At 44.4% G+C, this 19,991-nt stretch overlaps 1 protein-coding gene across 2 annotated transcripts in view; it reads right to left on the reverse strand.

Annotated features, from left to right (window-relative positions):
* Adra1a (adrenoceptor alpha 1A) overlaps positions 1 to 19,572 on the reverse strand; it is an 87,387-nt gene extending 67,815 nt beyond the window's left edge. For both annotated transcript variants that reach the window (XM_051195475.1, XM_051195474.1), the window contains exon 1: positions 18,579 to 19,572. In XM_051195475.1, coding sequence (XP_051051432.1) covers positions 18,579 to 19,461 — 883 coding nt within the window. In that variant the 5' untranslated portion in view covers positions 19,462 to 19,572. The remainder of the gene's footprint in view (positions 1 to 18,578) is intronic.
* Positions 19,573 to 19,991: the final 419 nt, after the last annotated feature.

The following is a 19,991-nucleotide window of genomic DNA, read 5'->3' on the forward strand; positions in this document are numbered from 1 at the left end:
CGAGGTTCCAAACTCTACCCTCTCCTCCTTCCCTTCCTCATCTATCCAAATATGAAGGCAGTCATCCCTGTGGATGGTGTGATGGCAAATGCCTTGATATCATGTAAGAGACAAATCTGTGTGCATCCATGAAAGTTTCTACATTTGGATTACTGATGTGAGAAGACCCACACTGAATGTAAGGGGGCACCATTCCAAGGGACGGGGGTCCTGGACTGAATGAAAAGAGGAGAGCAGATATGAACATTCCCCTCTGTCTGTTTCCCCACAGTAGGTACAATGTAACCAGATGCCTTGTGTCCCTGCCTCCATAGCTTCCCGACTATGGGGGACTGTAGCCTCAAACTGTGAAGCATAAGAAACCCTTTGCTTCCTTAAGTCACTGTCTTACTTAGTTTCTGTTGCTGTGATAAAACACCATGACCAAAAACAACTTGGGGAAGAGAGGGTTTGTTTCATCTTATAACTATTCGGTTGTAGGGCGTCCCTGAGGAGAGTCAGGGCAGGAACACGGGGGCAGGGACAGAAACAGAAGCCATGAAGGAACTCTGTTTACTGGGTTGTTCCTCACTGCTCACTCAGCCTGTTTTCTTATACAGCCGAGGACTGTTCCAGGGGTGGCACTGTCCACAGTGGGCTAGGCCCTCCTACATCAATCATTAATCAAGATAATGCCCAACAGTCTTGACTACAGGCCATACTTTTTTGTTGTTGTTGTTGTTAGTTTGTTTTCCAACAGGGTTTCTCTGGTAACAGTCCTGGCTGTCCCGGAACTTGCTTTGTAGACAAGGCTGGCCTAGAACTGTAACTATGCCTGCCTCTGCCTCCTGAGTGCTGGGACTAAAGGTGTGCACTGCCCGGCTGCCTATAGGCCAACCTTCCGGAGACATTTTCTCAATTGAGAGCCCCTTTCCAGGTTCCTATTGCAACACAGCTTGAGATGGGACTTCTCTGCAAAGGGGAACTTTCTCCCATTCTGCATGGAGTCTGACAGGTGACCTCAGGTTAACTGGCACAATGCTCCTGTCATTTTCTTTCCTCTTGGTTTTGCTGTTATGTTTGACAATTGTCTCTTTTTTTTTCTTCTTGTCAGGATTTTATACTATCCGAAATGTTCTACTTTACCCAAACTTCAGGTAATTCATATTAGTGCTTCTGTTTATTCCTTCCAATTTCATCCATGTCCTAAAATTCATCTCCCAGCACTCCTTGAGAAATGCCCAGTGTCTTATACTCATGATATCCCCATTCGCATCAAGAACAAGGAAAGGGATTGCTAGCTTTTTCCTTCCCAAAGTACTGACACTGGTCCTAAGTCCTAAGGTGGTCTTAAACAAAAGAACACTGGGAGGAGATGTACTATTTATCTCTGCCTTGCCCAGCATGGATGCTACTAGCTCTGGGTAGAGATGGAACACTCGCAATGTGGTGACCCTGACTTTTAACTTTATCAAATTCAAATTTAATTTGCATGATTTGGGGGAAGTTCTTAGATGCCAAGTATCCTAGGGAGTCTTGTAGGGCAGCACAATTGCAGAGAGTTTCACTTCTGCACCATGATTTCAGGCTGAATGTTATCAAAACTCAAGGTCTTCTGGGACCACCCACCTGCCCATCACCTCTACCTATGTAGTGTTCCCCATGTCCCTTCACATCTGCGTGCTGATGATTCCACCCCGATTCTCACATATATGTGTGGCCTCTGACTCCCGCTGACCTGCCTCGAAGTGTTTCTATTCTCTTCCCTGTCTTCTGCCTCTCCCTGTCATACCCCTGTCAGTAAAATCTGAGAGTCAGCCTGTTTCATCTCCACAAATGCCGCTGCATTTACTCTAATCCCGTTTCTCTACGTTACTTAGCTGTTTGCAAACTCACAGTAGCTTCTCACTTCTTATTTCAAGATTCAAATCTTTATCTGGTTTTCAAAAAAAAAAAACATTAAAGATAATGTCCCACCAAATCTGATCATTGTTTATGCCACGATTCTTTCAGTCTGTACGACACCTCTTCTACACATGCATGTACACACACACACACACACACACACACACACACACACACACACACACACCAATTATATCACTACGCTATCATCATGCATTTCTTACTCCTGCCCTTGGCATTTTGACCAGCTTTTCTGATCCTACCTTTCAAAACCCCACTGAAAATTCTTTCCTCCAAGCAGTATCCTGTGACTACCTAAGCTCTCCCTCCCTGCTATATCATCTCTGAGCTTCTAGACCATTCCTAATACACATGATTCCATCCGATGACTGTTGTTTGCTTTGCAGAGCCCTTTCCCTCAGTGTGGGCAGTGGTTCTTCTTCCAAGTGTCTCACGAGACTCAGCTTAGGACTGAGGGCACAGTAAATGCCCCAGTGCTTCAGAGGCCCTCCCTGATTAGTCAGCGAGTTCAGGGTTGGCGCTGGATATGAACACCCCAGAGAACCCAGTGGACATTAGACCACAGAGTTAATCATTTGCTCTCTGCTTCCCAGATCCCCTGTTCCTCATGACTCTCTCCAGCTTGAGCTCATTTGTTTTCTCTTCCTTATGGAGGGGACAAGAAGAGCCATTAACAAACATCATGGAGGGAGGGATGGAGTAGAAAGTGTGGGGTTGCCTGTTTTCTCCTGAAGTGGTAGCTACTGTTAATGCTGCATTTGGCATAGAAAAGTAACACGACATAGAAGAGAAAACACAGACAGAGCTCCTGTCACATGACAGCATTTATAGGAGCAGAAAACATGGGAAATACTTTCTTAAAATCTTACTGGCAAACTATTGAGTGAGTAAGATAAATTATGGTATTGGACTGGTTATGCCGGAGGCAGAACATATGAACCTCAGGGATGGCCTGAGCGTTGTGATCTGAAGGGGTAATCCAGAAGGGTGAAACTCAGTCAAAGAGACTGATTGAGGCACAAATCTGATGACTACACAAAGCACAAGTAGGAGAATTTCCGGGAATCACAGTGGATCCAGGAGTAACACAGAAGTATCCGGTGCTTGGCCAGCAGAGCTCAGTGGTGCCATTAATGTTAGTTGTATAAAACAAACATGACTGTTAATTATCTTGGTGTGTATTTAATTAAAGGCCAGGAATCTTCAGAGTTCTGAGCCCAGAGAAGTAACTACCTGCAACTCCTTTCCTCAATATGTGGAGTTAAATGTATTTTGAAATTTAGCTTCTCATAAAGGTAAGGCGTTGTATACTGTATATCGTATATTTTAGTAGTTATGTTAGCATTCAGGTACACCTTGGTCCTGCCCCTTGGGGACCGGACAGAGTGTGTCACCCCTCTGAGCATGGCAAGCATTACCCTGGCTGTAAGAAGGTGTGAAAGGTCCCTTTAAGAGATAAGCTCCTCCTATTCCTGATCTCTTTCTAGCTATCCCTCCTTCCCTCCCTTTTAATCTCCCTCTCTCCCTCCCTCCCTCCCTCTCTCTCTCTCTCTCTCTCTCTCTCTCTCTCTCTCTTTCTCCACTCTATTCCTTCCCTTCCCCCAATAAAACTTCCCATGTGAGTTCTACCTGCATGGTACATTTGTCTCTCACCCCCTTGGGATTCATTCACCACGGTCCCCCTCAAGCAGCATATCTTAACAAGGTATGTACCCAAATAAAATATGAACACTTGTGAAAGCATAGTGTATGAGTTTAAAATCTGCCAAGAGAGTTCTCGTCAGGTCAGGCTCTGGTCCCCATTATTATTTTAGTTATAACTATGAGGTGCTCCTTGATAACTTACTGCATAGACACTGAATGATCCTATCAGGAAAATTAGCATTTTCATCTCTTGAAATATTTAAAAATAATTTACTCATACCACAGCTTATTAACATTGAACCTTTTGCTTTGGTAGGTTTTGAAATTAGACATTCTAAAGAAAATGTGTTTCTGTACTATGCTACATAATTTTCTATAAGAAGTAATAATTCAAGACAGATGTGCATCAAAAGACATTATGAAGAAAATGGTAGATGCCTGACATTCTAGCAGTTGGGATACTGAGGCATAACAATCACAAATTAGATGTCTGCACAGGTTGTATGTATGTATGTATGTATGTATGTATGTATGTATGCATGCATGTGTATATGTATAATGCATACACACACACACACACACACACATATATATATATATATACATATATATATATATATATATATATAAAGAGGAAGGAGGGAGGGAAAAAACAACCTAAAGAATAAAAATATCTGTGAACTCACGAAGCTGATAGAAATCTAGTATCTGACACAATGCCTAACACTCAGCCACAAGTGTCAAGCAGAAGTGGACAAATGACTCAGGCAGGTAGTTATTACTTCAAATCGGATAAACAAATTCACCATAAGGAGGCCAGGAACATGAGGAGCCATTAGGAAATGCCAAGCAACTAAGTACTACTGCACACCCAGTGTTGCTACAATGATGATAGGCAAGAGGATAAGAGGATAAGAGGTGGCTGTGGTGACAAAACTGGGTCCTGGTGCCTTCGGTGGCTGCAGAAACTGGAGCAGCTGCTGTAGGAAGCGGTTTGGCAGACCCGCTATGAACTGAACATAGACGTCTGATGACTCAGCAATTCCACTTCTGATTATGTATCCCAATGAACCACAATAGACACTCAAACAAAGACTGGCACATGAATAGTCATCTTGGCAAATAGTCAAAACTAGCCCAAAGGCGGAAATCATTCAGCCGACTGTCAGTGGATGGGCATCATATCCACACAATGAAATATTAGCTGATTACAAGCAAAGTGACTGCATGCTGACAAGTGTCACAACATGGATGACTTTCAGACAAGTAGGCTAAAGGAAGGACATACAGAAGGCCACACATTGTGTGATTCCTTATGGATCTGGTACTAAGGACAGGCCAGTCATTCACACAGAAGCGATGCATGGCTGCTAGGGGTAAGAGAGGAATCAAGGCTAATGGATACAGTTTCATGCAGAGGTGATGGAGAAGAGCTAATTAGTGGTGATGGATGCACAACACTCAGTGTATTGTTAAATGCTACTGAACTGACACTTTAAATTCATTAAAATGGCAAATTGATGTCATGTGAATAGCCACAATTAAGCACACACACACACATAACAATGGAAAGACTTCTTAGCACCTTCGGGAAGCTGGAGGCTTAAAAAAAATCATTATTTAAGATGTGGGAAGTACAGTAGGCTATGGTGGCACATGTCTATCATCCTGGCACTTGGAAAGTGCAAACAGGAGGATCAGAAGTTCAAGGTTATCCTTCACTCCATAAAGGGGTTGAGGCAAGCCTGGTATGCATTAAATATGGCTCAAAATTTTTCTCTTCCCAAGACAGTTTATATGTAATTGGCCTGTGACAGTGAAGTCATGAGAACAGGGATACTTCCAAGCATTTCTCATAAGGAAGCATGGATCTACACAGTCAGCTTGTGAATAGTAAGTTTCTAACTTGCAACTAGATGCCTGGCAATAAGCTAAATGTGAACGGCACATTAAAAAAAAAAAGTGAGTGTGCAAACTGTTCCCTTCTCAAACCCTTTTTGGGCAAAGGCTACTGCTCTGCAGGCATTCCAGAATAAGGACAGTCTGTGAGCCCAGGTCAGCTTCGTCCCCTTCCTTCTGGAAAAGGCAGGCTGCTCCCTTCTTGCAGCAGCCTTCCCAGAGCCATTTACTGAGACTGGAATTTGACACCCTTGGAGAAGAGCAACCTGTGTCCTGATCCTCTGGCAGGGCTGCCAGCAGGAAGGGGGGGTGGGTGGGTGGTGCTTAGTGCCCATGTCTTGGGCTTTCTAGTCTGCTGTCACCAGCAAGGCACTGCTTCTATCCAGTTTATGTCCTTGGTATAATTTTCATAGAATTCTGAAACTGTTTGAAAGCTACCAGCCTAATGCAACTCCCCTTGGATAAGCAGGCAGAGGGCAGAGGGTGAGTCAGAGTCCCATGGGTGAGAGTCTAGGGCTTGGGCTGGGTAGTGAGGCCCTTTGCATTGGCTCTGGGAATACAGCCACTCGGGGCAGCAAGAAATTACTGACTCCCAGTTGTGCCTCAGTTTCCTTGCCTTACGTCAGTGTTAAGGCTTCTATCCTGAAGTCTAATAATTGAACCGATGCCGTCAGTGACAAGCACACACCAGTGGCATAGAAGGGCACAGTGCTCAAGCTCCCCGCACTGGCATGTTGAAGCTCCAGTCTTCGTGTGCTGGGGTTTGGGCAGACAGGAAGTAATTAGAATTCAACGAGGTCACGAGGGTGGAGACTTCTGAGGGGACTGGTGTCCTTACAAGGAGAGGGTTTAATTCATTTGCCATGTGAAGATACAGGGAAGGGAAAAGACTGTTTTCGAGTCTGGAAACTGATCATACCTCCCTCTGAGCCTGAGCCAAGTCAGGATCCATCACAGCCTCCAGAGCTGTAAAGAGTAAATGATGCTATTTATGCCACTAATCTGTGCTGCTCTGTTATGGCAGCCCTAGACTGACAAAGACGGCTTCCCACCAGGAGACATAGATGTACCCACAAGCAACTCAGAAGCAGTGGGAGTTCACCAGCCCTCGAAGCACTTGACAAGCTAGCTAATGGATAAGGGTAAAAATGTAAGAAATGAATGGTCAACATACATCTACTAAATGCTAAATCTATGAAGCATACAAGCTATTGACCATCTATTAATTCTAAAAGCCTCAATTACTTCCATGGTTAAAAACTATTGAGTTTACATTTTCTGAGGAGAATGAAGTAAATTAGAATTAATTTTAAGAAATGAGGCAATAAAATACTGATTATTTTCAAATTAATCAGTACCAAAGGACTCCTCTGATGTTTACACAGAACAAAAGAAAAACAAAAATTAGAAATATAGACCAAGCAGGTGAAAAGTGGAGAGTCCAGACACTAGAAGAAATGAGAATTTAGTTAGAGGAAGATATATAGCTTTGATTGTTTTCCATCTTCAATAAGAGAGAACCAATACATAAACACTGTGGTCAAGCAATTATTGAAAAACAAAATTGTAACCAGGAAGTGAAAGAGAAAAATTGTTAGAGACTAAATTAATTAATTGGAAAACAGATGAAAATAATAAACCCGGAACCTGGATTTATTGAAAGAAAAAAAAAAAACCAATAGAATTGACAGTCTTCCAGTTTGTCACAGTGCACAGGAAGAGTGTCACAGGAAGAGGTGGCCCATGTCTAATGAGGAAGATGACAAAGATGTCCAAGAGAGGAAACATTATAGAACGGCATGCATAAATCCAAACTGAAGTGTGCAACTGCAAGGAGAAGGAAAATGGAAAATAAAATAAAAATTATCAAACCTGACAATCAGAAACGATCAGTATCCATGGAAGGAATAGGAACCAGTCTCAAGGACTTAACCATAAAAGGAGCTGAGTCCAAGTGTTTTATGGGGCAAATTTTTCAAAGCTTCAGGGCACACATAATTCTTACACTAGTTCAACTGTTACTGATGGTCGGGGGTAAAAAACGCAAAGTGTCACAATTTGCTTTATAAAACTGGTACCCAAAAGTGGTAAAGATGATAGACTCCATGTGCAAGCAGAAATATAACTCAAAGTAAATATTTAGTGGGTTAGCTTTCTAGTCAGTCAACATCTAACCCAAAGATGTAAGCTAGGACAATGGCATAGGACAAAATTGATTATGTCAATGGCACCAAAAAAAATTGAAAAGAAAATCTGTGTTTGACGAAGCTGTAGATACTGCTTTGATGAAACAGCATTCTAAAATGGAAATAAATTAAAATGCACTTTAAAACTAGACCGAATAGATAGTTCTATAAACTAAGGAAGGTTCTGGATTTGATGGGGTGTACTGATTCATAACCAATAGTCAGTGTGTGTGTGTGTGTGTGTGTGTGTGTGTGTGTGTGTGTGTGAAATACCAAGGCAGGGTCTTTTAATGTTGTTGTCTCGAATGGGTTTTGGGAGACTTGTGATCAAAGTGGAGTGATAACAACCGTTCCAAGGTGGGTCCAGAAGTACAGCGACATCAAAAGCCCAGAGGTTTCTGGGAAGAATAGACACCCAAAAATGTGTGGACTAATTTTGAAAAGGAATCCTCACTCAGGAGTCTTAAACCAGAAGGTCTTAACCTGATCAAAGTCCCTTATGAATATGTAGGGGACTGTGGAGGAACAAATGAAAATAAATGAAAATAAAGTAATATAAAGGCACAGCAATTCAATTACTGTGGCACCAGCGCTGGATTCCAGAGATAGATGAATGGGAGAGAAGTAAAATAAATCCAAGGTCCCCTTTAATATGACAACAGCATTTTCAAAGTATGATAGGATCTGATAAAGTATTTGATACATCTTTGGGGACAGATCTAGGACCATTTCTAGATACATAACATTCAGTTATGTGTCATCTACCGAGATACAAAGATTCCAGATAGATATATTCCAGATAGAATATACACCATGCTTTGGAAGAAATAGGCTATCTGACTCATACTGGGGAAGTGCCTCCAAGTATCCCCAGAAGACACACACATTCCATGAAGAAATGGATTAAAATATTTGACTGCATAACTATTTTCTATGTCTACATGACTGAAAAAAAAATAAACCCCACAGAAATGTAAATAAAAATGGTCACTGTATATAAGGATTATATCAATCGATCTCCACTCTTCTCTTTAAACCTGCCTTTGTCTCTCAGCAGCTCACTAGCTATGGCTATTCTACAGAAGCTGGGTGCCACCCTGGGAAGCAGGGAGCAAGATTCAAATCAGTTATTTGCCAAGGGAAGAGTCCTCAGGCCTGTCTACTCCAAGGGACTGTGGAGAGAAGGGGAGGAGATGGCGAAAAGGGGCAGCTAGTCACTTGTTCTGAGTTCCCTCCTTAACACAGCCAAAGAGCCTTTAAAATGATCTGAAGACAAGGAAAAATGCCAGGAGAAGTTTCTCAGACTCCCCATTCCCAGTGTTGGGAAGGCAGTCTATAGCAGAGGGCTATGGAGCTGATCTGAGGCAGAGAGCAAGCCTGGGGCAGGACACATGAGCAAAGAGCCCAGAGACCACTCTGCTGGGACCAGAACGAAAACACTACTGAGGCTTTGGCTTGGGAGTTACCAGAGGTGGGCAAGGGGGCTCTTGGGACAGAGTAACTCCCTGCCCAATAGCAATAGAGCAAGTGGACTCTAACCAGGGGCATGTGGGATCACAGTCAGACCTTGAGGGTCTACAGTTGCAGGGAGGGTAGGGTGTGGCTGGCTCACCAGGTAAGCAGTAGTTTGTGGGTGATCGGCCTGAGGTTCCTCAGGTCTGAGTGTCAGAGACTAGGTATCTGGGGGCCAATCATTGGGTTAACTAATCTCCCTTTGCAGGACTCACACACAATAAAACAAGTCTAATCAGACAAACTTAGGGGCATAGTCTGTATATTGAACATCTTGTAATGGGTTCCACAAAGACTTGCTCCCAGGTCTGGCAGTTTTGGGTGACACTGTGGACTTTCAGGAGGTGGGCACTTAAAGGAGGTCCTTACATCATTGAGAGTAAGCTCCAAGGTGGATAGGCGATTCTTGTTCTCTCATCTTTTGCTGGTTTTCTGGCTTCTGGAGTTAAGTACTTGCTCTGCCATAGTCTCCCATCATGGCACACTGTCTATCAGAAGCCTAAAGCAATGAGGCCATTAGACCTTGGACTGCAACCTGCTGAGCCGTGAACCAAAGCAAGCTTTTTCTCTTTATAAATTAATCTCCTTGGATAATCCATTATAGCAGTGTTTCTCAACCCATGGGATTGAACGACTATTTCATAGGGGTTGCCTAAAATCACTAGAAAACACAGATGTTTATATTACAACTCATAACAGTAGCAAAGCCACAGTTGTGAAGTATCAGTGAATTAATTTTATGGTTGGGGGTCAGCACAACATGAGGAACTGTATTAAAGGCGGTAGTATTGGGAAAGTTGAGAACCATTACCTTATAGAGATGGGAAGCTGCCGAGCACAAGCTCTTATATCCTATCCCTGACAATATTGGAGTTCTACAAGAATCTGGCATAGTTAGTATGTCCAAGGAAAGTTCTAGAAGGCCAAGTCCTCTGCTCTGGTGGTTCATGTCCTCCAAAGTATATATTTTGATATCTCAACCTTCAGTGGAATGGTATTAGGAGGTAGGGGCTTTGGGATGGGATGAGGGAAAAGGCCCCCAAAGCTTCATTATTCCACTATGACAGCTAGAACAACGTATGAACCAGAACACAGAGTCTCACTACACACCCAATCTGCTGGTGCCTGGATCTTGAACCTACCAGTGTCAGAACTTTGGGAAATAAGTTTTTGTTGTTTCAAAATGACCTGGTGTAGAATGGCGTCAGAGTAGACCAAGGCACCAAAGTCATGTGAAGGAGATGGGGCAGGTAGGATGATCAGACCTGAAGGAGCTAATTTGGGATGCTATTAAAAGTATGAGTGGCTGTTTGTGTGCTTGTGTATGTGTGTGAGTGTGCATGTGTGTGTGTGCATGTGTGTGTGTGTCTGTGTTGTTGCTGTGAAAATGGAAATAAAGCAGCTCCATCTTCTCTGCCAATATGAGTTCTGCAGAAGGCAGGCAAGCTAGTAGTTATGAGTGATTGTCATCTTCCAGGGACAGAGACAATAAAGAAAAGGAAAAGTGCCCTCAAAGCACAGACAAGCAGTTCTGTCAAAGAGGGAAAAAAAAGAATATATATATATGTATGTATATATATATACATATATATATGTGTGTGTGTGTGTGTGTGTGTGTGTGTGTGTGTGTGTGTGTGTATAAGCACCCAAAACAAGCGTAAAAAGAAATGTCCAGATAGCAGGGAAATCTGCTATTAAAAATGAAAGGCCACTATGTAAGTGTCAGACTGGCAAGCTATATAATAAGGTGGAAAGATGAGAAACTCATTAGACAAAGAAAATGCCTCTGAACATGCCGTCTTCCTCACCTGTAGCAGGGTGTTCCTTATGTGATGCCTACAGAGTTAGGCTTCCTCCAGCCAAGACCTTGTCAGGCTAGGGCCTGCTTTGAAAGAGTCAGCTATTGTTCAAAGATCCTCAGGAGTCACCTCCTGAGTCACGCCAGCAGTGGATTCCTTTCAGTATGACAGTATAGCTTCCAGACAGATTTGTCTTGTGGAGGGAGACGAAGTTAAATTAAAGCCAACTTCAGATACACTATTTGTGATGATGAGACATGTTTTCTTGAAAATCAGAGGTGCTGACCAAAGAGGTGCCCAAGAGTCATGCAGAGGTTCCCGGAAAGAACACGTGATACAGAGCCTTGCTCAGTCTGTCCAACGCAAAGGTCTCCCAACTGGTCTATCCACAATCTTATTTTCATCAAGTCTGTGAGATGTTGAAATGTGAGATTGTCATCTCTGTGCCATGGCTGTCATTGGATTAAAAACAACTTGTAAAATGGCTCTCAAACCTGGCCGGATCTGGTACCTGTCTTTGCAGCTTCATCTGATACCCACATCAAGCATCTGGAAAATCCCCATGGGCATCAGGCCGACCCTGCCAGATTCTTTGCACATTCTGGTTTTTGTTTTTTTGTTTTTTGTTTTTTGTTTTTGTTTTTGTTTTTTAGATGAGGTATTATGTAGTCCAGGCTGAGCCTTGAACTCACTATATAGTGGACTTGAAATCCTAAACCTCCCGAACCTCCTGCCTCCGTTGCCGAGTGCTACAATTCCATGTGAGCTCCACATGCCCGGTTAGTTCATTGTGGGGGATGGAACCTAGTGATTCCTACATGCGGCATAAGTACTCTACCAAAGAAGCCATATATCCAGTTCTCCCACTCACTTTTAACCATGAGAAATCATCCAGTTATATAGATCTTGGCTCAAAGGTTAGGTCATTCTGTGAAAGAATTCCAGTCCTTGATGCCTAATCCACTGTATGGATTTTCAAAGTATCTTCCAGGCCCACTTTCTAGCATTGTATACATTTTGGGGTTGTTTATGTGTCATCTCACTCTGGAAATTAGAAACCTGTGGGAGGATAAGGACCTTGGATGTTATGCAAGTTCAATAGGCCCTGTGGTTGTGGCAGTGCACTCCCGGTACTCAGGAGGCAGAGGCAGGCTGATCTCTGTGAGTATGAGGCCTGCTTGGTCTACAAAGTGAGTTCCAGGACAGCCAGGGCTGTTACACAGAGAAATCTTGTTATACAGAAAAACCAGAGATTGGGGGGTGGGGAGACACAGAGAGAGACAGAGACAGCTACAAAGACAGAGAGAGACTAAGAGATTCTTAATGTAGCCAACAGACAAAATAGAGAGGCTATTTGATACACCCATGATCAGTTCTTTGCAAGAAGGCCACAATACTCCTCCATCCCTAAATGGGCTCACTCCTCCCATATAAAGACACCAATCTGTTTCTCTTTCCTTTGGACTAAGGTGGGTCTCCTCACTTGTTTTGATCCAGAAAGAGGCTGCAGTGATGTTGGGCCTGAGGTGGATGCAGTTTGTTCCACAGAGGTCTGGTGGGTAATGCTCTACCATGGAAACAAATGATCATACTATGAGAAAATGAATTTAGAACATTGGAGGAAGGGAGGCCACCATGAAGACCAGCCAGTTCTGACCACCACCCAAGCTGGGTTCTGACTCACATCCACAGATAACATACAGTTACGGTGGCTGCTGCCTTGTGCCACTGCATTGGGGTGGTTTGTGATGGAATAAGAGTACCTGAAATATTGGCCTTTTATCTTAAACCCTGAGCATGATTAGATTGCCTTCATGTACTGTCTCTAAGAATTCAACCGTTTCTGTAATAGCCATGAACCTGGTCCCCATGTTGCCTATATTAAGCCAATAATTGACACCTGTTACCTGGGCACCTATCGAGGAACTAGTCATTAGATGACATTTAGAAGCTATTCTATGCATCAGTGTTTTCTCTTTGCTATATTTTCAGCTGCCCGAAGCTTTTGCTACATATGCAATTGTTCTGATTTTCAGGGCTGTGTTGTCGTTATCTCCAGTGACTCTCTAGCCACCTAAAACATAGTAGGTAGTCTATGAAATTTTATTGAGGAAACAAGTCATTTTCACTGCTCCCATTTGGATAGCATCTCGCCAGCTCTTCCTTCACCCCAGGATCCCAGCGTAGAACACGTTCCCCCTCACTACTACTGTATGCTTTCTGACTTCTGGGGAGCACAGTCCTCGAATGTCCTATGCCCAGATAAGCCAAAACCCAACCCATTTATTGCGTCCTTTGTGACAGAAGCAATGGTGTGGGTCCAAAAGCAATGCCAGGCATTGTATTGAAACAGGGTATTATACACAGAATTCAGACATGTAACTATGTTTGATAAATGGTGCTCCCTCTTGCTTTCCAATGCTCGTTCCCTCTCATGCCTCCAGGGACATACACCATCCATGGCAACAGCCATATGTTAACACGTCTATAATGATTTGTAGCTCTATGAATCCTAATACGGTCAGTAATTATTGTCATTTGCTCTGAGCTAGGCGCTACAGGGAAAGCTGTTTTGCATGGCATCCACTGTTTTATGAAAGAGGGAGCTAAGTCTCAGGCCTCAGGAAGTTGTAGGCGACAGACAAGGAGTTAAGTACCAAAGATGCTATCATGCAGCTGCTGGACCTTCCCTAGGGGACAGTCTCCAGCCTTCCTTCCTTTCCACAGTTGAAGGCTGACACCTTCCTAGACTCTCCACTCATCTCTATCATCCACACTTGCTTTTTACAAGCTGTCACTGCAATGCCAGAATGGCTGATAGCAGCCTCCAGTGTGAACCCCCCTCAGCTGAGTTCCAACCAAACAATGAACTTGCAAAAAGAAAACAGGACAAGCAAGAGTTAGGTTTGAGATCAGTTCAGTTGGATTCCCACTTGTAGACACACTGTTCAATCTAGCAGGCATTCCAGGCTGGGTGCGGAGAAACTTGGGGAGAGGGGGCTTGTCCTAGCAATATCAGAGTGACAAAGCCTCCTCCTGGTCTCCAGGAGGACTTTTGAAAAACAGGGTCTCTCATAGTCCAGGCTGTCCTCTAATGTGCTGTGGTTTGAGTGTAGTGGAGTATAGTGGTGGGCGACCTTCGTCTTTCAGCTACCCCTGTCAAGTGCTTGAGATCACCGGTGTGAGCCATCACACCTCGGTGGTCAATGGAATCTGCTCACTGATTTTCCTCAGACAGCTTGCATGTAGGTGCTTCACGTCTCAGCTTGGCATAACACCCTCCTTCTGGCTCTAGTGCTGTTTCTAATCTTTTCACTCTCCTGTTGCCTAGTGCAGATTGATGATGACCTCGTCTCTTGGGAATTGATAACATAATGGAGTATTTATTTTTCTGTGTGAAAAATGCACTTAAGGCTGCTAATGAAAACAGATAACATCTCACTGATGGCCCAGCTGAAATAGTGCTGTCTTAAGAAACTGCTCCATCAACAGTGGTATTCTAGAAGCTTCTATAGTGACTTCCAGATGAATACAACAACTATATTCCTTGGCACAAGGTCCTAATACTGTTTGAGCATTGGTCTTTTGGACCCATGTCAATTACTCACTTTGCCTCTTTAATTAGCTTGCCAGGCCCTGGAAAGCAAGGACATGCTGTATGCATCTCTCCATTCTTTCTGCTTTGGTATTTGTGACTTATCACCTGTCCATATCTCCTGGGAGAAACATCTTCAAATTCCTTGGTGGTAAGAGGAAATTGCTAATCACATATTTGTGAGTTTATGGGTTTCCCACCTCAGTGAGCAGTCTTCTGACACCCTATTAACTATAGGTTTCAATTTTCCTCGTTTCTGTGTCCTTTTATTTTTTATTTTCTTTTAAACCACAAGTCCCTCTGTCATAACATCCTTACTCAAGCATTATCAACTCCTTGAGAGTGTGGAGTCCACGGGAAGATTTCACTGAGACCACGGGAAGATTTCACTAAGACCCCAGCAGCCACCTGCCTTCAGGACACCAAGACATGGGTCGTTAAGCCCCATGTCCTTTATAGCCCAACCAACACAACCCTGGGCCCAGAAATCCATCATCGCTGACTCTTTCCACATCTGTTCTGTGAGGGCTGTGATCTGACTCAGTCCATGTCCATCCCTCATGAATGGGCCCTCTTTACTGTGTTTCCTGAACTCCTATCTATTTTCAGCAACACCCCTGTAGCCCTCAACCACTTAGCTTTGGGAGAGCATCCTGTAGCCCTCTTCCCTGCTCTGTTGCATATTCATGATCATAGACCTGTAGGACTTTAGTGTCTTGACTAAATTTTCATTAATGTACAGACTCTCATTCCTAAGATATTTCATGTCTTTTCTTTGCTTCTTAACAGAAACATTCCTTATTCCTTCCTCTCTCTGCTTCTTAGCTCACTGGGGACTTTGAAGCATTCTGAAGAGATCACCAATGCTCTCCTTTACTCCTTCTTCCCATGATGCTCACGTCCCTCACATTCCTTGACTTCTTTGTCCTTCCTTCCTGTGGACACTTCTTTCTGCTCTTCCCTATTCCTTTGGTTTCCTGCTCTATCCAAACTTTCCCATCAGAATATACACACCATGACCTGTCTACCACCTTTGAGAATTGCCTCTGGATCTCTCAAGAAGCACCCATTCCCAGCTCTACTTTTCCTAACTCTTCCCAAGAGTAGTCTATTCTCATCCCACTTGATCTTCCATTCTTCCTCGAAGATGCACAGCTGAGCTTCTGTTCCCATCACTTTACAGAAGCTATCAGCCTTACCTGGCCACTGTCCATCATTTAGGAAGGCCTTGTCACCAAGGCCACTGCTGGTGTTCAGTCCTCCACTTGCTCTACCCAGGAACTGTGTGTGACAGAATGGACTATTCTTGTCTTTTGTTGTTGTTGTTGGTGGTGGTGGTTTGTTTGTTTGTTTGAGGTAGTTTCCCTGTGACAGCCCTGGCTGTCCCAGATCTCACCCTGTAGACCATACTATTCTTGTTTTGAAACATTTTACCTTCTGCCTTGGGGATTCCACATTCTCCTAATTTTCCTCCTACCTTGTGTGCTACTCTCCTACTTTCTCCTCTCTGCCAGGCCTGACACCTGAGACTCAGTTCTTCTCTGTCCTTTCTCTGGATGCCTCCTCTCTGGCCACCTCCCCGTGCCTCTTGATGTACAGGTGGATATTGTTCAAGACTTTACTCTTAGCTCATGTCTCCTCAAAGCTCCAAGTTTCCATAGCCACTACCCACCTGACAGACACTCAGATGTCTAACAGACATTCCTAGCATAGTGAGAAAGCCATGTTCTGCTGTCCCACCTTCTCCAGCTCCTCCTAGCTCTCTCTCTCTCTCTCTCTCTCTCTCTCTCTCTTTTCTCTCTCTCTCTCTCTCTCTCTCAAATATACCACCATTTACCCAGTTATTCAGGTTCCAATCCTAGAAATTACAGTTGATTTCCCATGTTCAGATTTGTCAGTTCTGCGCTGAAGGAAGTGCTCAGTGTGCTCACTCCTCACTGCCTGCAATTGCAAAGTAAAGTCTACCAGAGTTCAAGGCCTCATGGCCTCTCTCCCAGACCTTTCTGAGGCCTTAGTTGGCTTCCCTGTTTTTACTCTTTCTTGCAATTGGCTCTTCTCCACCCAGCTACTACAGTAATCATTACAAAATATAAAGACGAGCCATTCAGTTTGATAAAACCCCTTCAATGACTTTCAACCACAAGTAGACAAGTCTACAAATTTTACTTGACCGAAAAGACACCCATGTGACATGACCTATCTGGCGTCAGCCTCTTTTTGCCCTTGCCTCTTGCCCTTGCTTGAGCAGATGAGGCTTTCCCATCTCTGCACCCACTGTTCCCTGTGCCAGCCCACTCTTCCTCCTGGATTTTACAAGAGTCAGCACTCTGTTTGGATGTTCCTAGCATACACAGAACCTCTCAGATCAGACCACCTGTCTCATCATCCTTACACTACCTGGCCTCTCAGTGCTTGATCTCTGATAGTGCATCTTAATACTTAATATTTTAGGGCATATTGCACATGTCTATTTCATTGACAAAGACTTTCTGTCTTGAACACTCTTAGCAGCTAAAACAAGGGTTCAGTGAGCATTTGCAGAGTGAGTGGGTGCAGCTATAATAGTGTATTCTCTGGGAGGCAGAAAGAGGAGGAATGTGGGAAGAGAAGCAGAGAGGCTAAAGTGTGTCCTTCAGTAAACTCAAAGCTCCAGCATCCTTCCAGAAGTGGTGTTAGGGACAGTGACAGGCGGCACAAAGAAGGCCATGAGGTGAGTCAGTCTCTCCAGTAGCCCTGTTCTACAGAAATCCCACAGCAGTAGAATTCACCTGTGTCCCCACTGTATCAAAATATAGCTGGTTGTTGAACACTTTAGACGTGTCCAGTGGGAATGAGAGATGGAATTCACGTATAACTTAATTTTGATCCACATTTAAATAGCTACATGTGGCTTGTGGCTATGCCATTAGATAGAACTTGAAAAGTGTCTTTCTTCCACCTATGGTGGCAGGATGATAGTTGTTGAAGAGTCTGTGTTCAAAATCTGTGTCACAGTTGGCACTCAAAAACTAGACCTATCATTCTGACATAGCGTTGCAAAGTATGGTACTGTAATTGATACTGGCCTCAAAGGAACTTTAGAGAGATTGTGTTATTATTGTTCTTTGCTATGATTTTGTGTTTGTTAGAGTTCGTGGTAACCAGCCTGTGAGTCTGTGTTTTAGCTTACAAACTAAAAATAGCAAAGAAGTGCTTTGGGATTGCATCGAAGGCTGTTCAGAGACAGGGGACTGTTTGGAGTGGTTGGCTTGTTGATACTCAGGATGAGTTAATTAATTTTGACTACAGCTAAGTTTGCATCTGCAAAAATTGGATTTGCAATATTATTGTACTGTTTTCAAGCTGTCATCTGCAACTTCCGGGATGATTTTGAAAAAGAGTGATGTCTGTTTTCCAACCCACTGCTAAAAATGAAAGAGTATTTGCTTACTGGAATTGTTATGATAGATTCTTTAAGGTTTTTAATTGGCTTGGATGCATAAAAAAACAAAACAAAACCCTATTTCTGTTGTCATGAGTGGTTTACCATGTTTTTTTTCCATAATGAATTCAGAAAACAACATGCGCAGACAAAGCCTAAGCAGACACTATAACTAACACAATGGAATGAACCATCTAACCCAATCCTACTGTCACATTTATCCAGAATAAGCATGATGGTTATTTTCAAACCAATAGGGCTGTCTTCCCCATCCATAGCAGAGCACAAGTAGTATTCAGCAGTCTGCTTTTGGGACTCTAAAGGGAGCGAGTAGATTTAAATTAAACAGACTTAAAGGCATTAAGAAAATGTGACATTCTCGCTGAAGGGACCAATGAATCTATAGCAGCCAGTATCCTTCTTTGCTGCAGCTGACAAAGCGACCTGGGACCCAGTGCAAAGGAGACTGGAACAGAAAGAGAGAAAAGGCTAATTCCCACCAGGGAGTCCTGTGTGATTTGCAATGCAGACCCTCCCCCCTTTCACCCTAGCTGGTGGGTCTCCCATGGAGACTCCCCTCCCTGTAAATGTTAAGTGGTGGCGCTGAGAACACTCACCAATGGGCATCACTAGGAAGAAAGGCAGCCAGCAGAGCACGAAGCAGCCCACCACGATGCCCAGAGTCTTGGCTGCTTTCTTCTCTCGGGAAAACTTGAGCAGCCTCACAGAGAAGTGAGTCTTATTCTTGGCACTGTTCACCCCGCCACCTCCTGCCGGGACGTTTTTCCGGTGGATACGGAGCGTCACTTGCTCCGAGTCCGACTTGTCCGTCTTGAGGCCGGACTTGAGGCCCCGGCTTTCCCTCTTGGCCACTACGTAGACTCGACAGTACATAACCAGGATGATGGCCAGTGGCACGTAGAAAGAGCCCAGCGCGGAGAACAGCACGTAGCCAGGCTCCTCGTTTATCTGGCAGATGGTCTCATCCTCAGGCGCTGGCTGCCTCCAGCCGAACAAGGGTCCGATGGAGATGACCAGGGAAAGCGCCCAGACACAGAGCAGAGCCCTGACGCCCCTCCTCTGTGTGACAATGGTGGGGTAGCGCAGCGGGTAACTCACACCAATGTATCGATCGATGGAGATGATACAGAGGCCCATGATGGACGCTGTGCAACATAGGACATCCACAGCAGCCCAGATGTTGCAGAAGACCCTGCCAAAGGCCCAGTAGCCCAGGATCTCAAAGATGGCTGAGAAGGGCAGTACGGTGGAGGTGAGAAGGAGGTCTGCCACCGCCAGGTTGACGATGTAGTAGTGAGTCACGGAATGCAGATGACGATGACAGGCCACCGAGAGGATCACTAAGATGTTCCCCAGAACTCCGAATATGATGAGCCCCCCTAAGATTACCCCGAGCAGAATGGCCTTAGAAATGTTCACCGGTGCTGGTGGGTGAGTGCAGTTGGAGCCTTCCGAAGCATTTTCAGCGAGAAGCACCATGGTCCCAGGGAGCGGGGGACAAGGTCCACCTCTGGACAGCCACCCTCTGGGTGGGAGTGAGAAAGCCAAGTCAAAAGACCTCAGCTTGGGGGACTCCGGCCAGCTGGGTTGGGCTGGGGGAGGGAGAGAACACACCTGTTGGAAACCACCCTGGCCAGCCCTGGGAGCCCTCAGAGGGCCACACTAAGTCATAGAGCATTAAGGGTGACATGGCCAGGGGCGCTCTAGACTGCGGGGGACACTTTCCCTACCCAAAGCTCGCAGAGAGGTTCAAGGGGACATGCTGCTGAATGCAATCCCAGAGATCACAGGAGTTCACTTTTCTACATCGTCTGGTCCATCATGTGCATTCACATGTAAATTAGAAATCCATAAGTCTATTGCTGGTCTTTGCTGAAAAGGGTAGCTAAGTGAGGGTCAGCGGTCGAACCCTGGTCATCTGGGCGCTGCAGCTTGGCCACCCAACTATGGGCTCCTGCTAGCTCCAGCTTCTAGGCGCTCTGGAGCGATGGCATGGATCTGAAATATTT

This window comes from Phodopus roborovskii, unplaced genomic scaffold (assembly GCF_943737965.1).
Source record: "Phodopus roborovskii unplaced genomic scaffold, PHOROB, whole genome shotgun sequence".
Taxonomy (NCBI): Eukaryota; Metazoa; Chordata; class Mammalia; order Rodentia; family Cricetidae; genus Phodopus; species Phodopus roborovskii.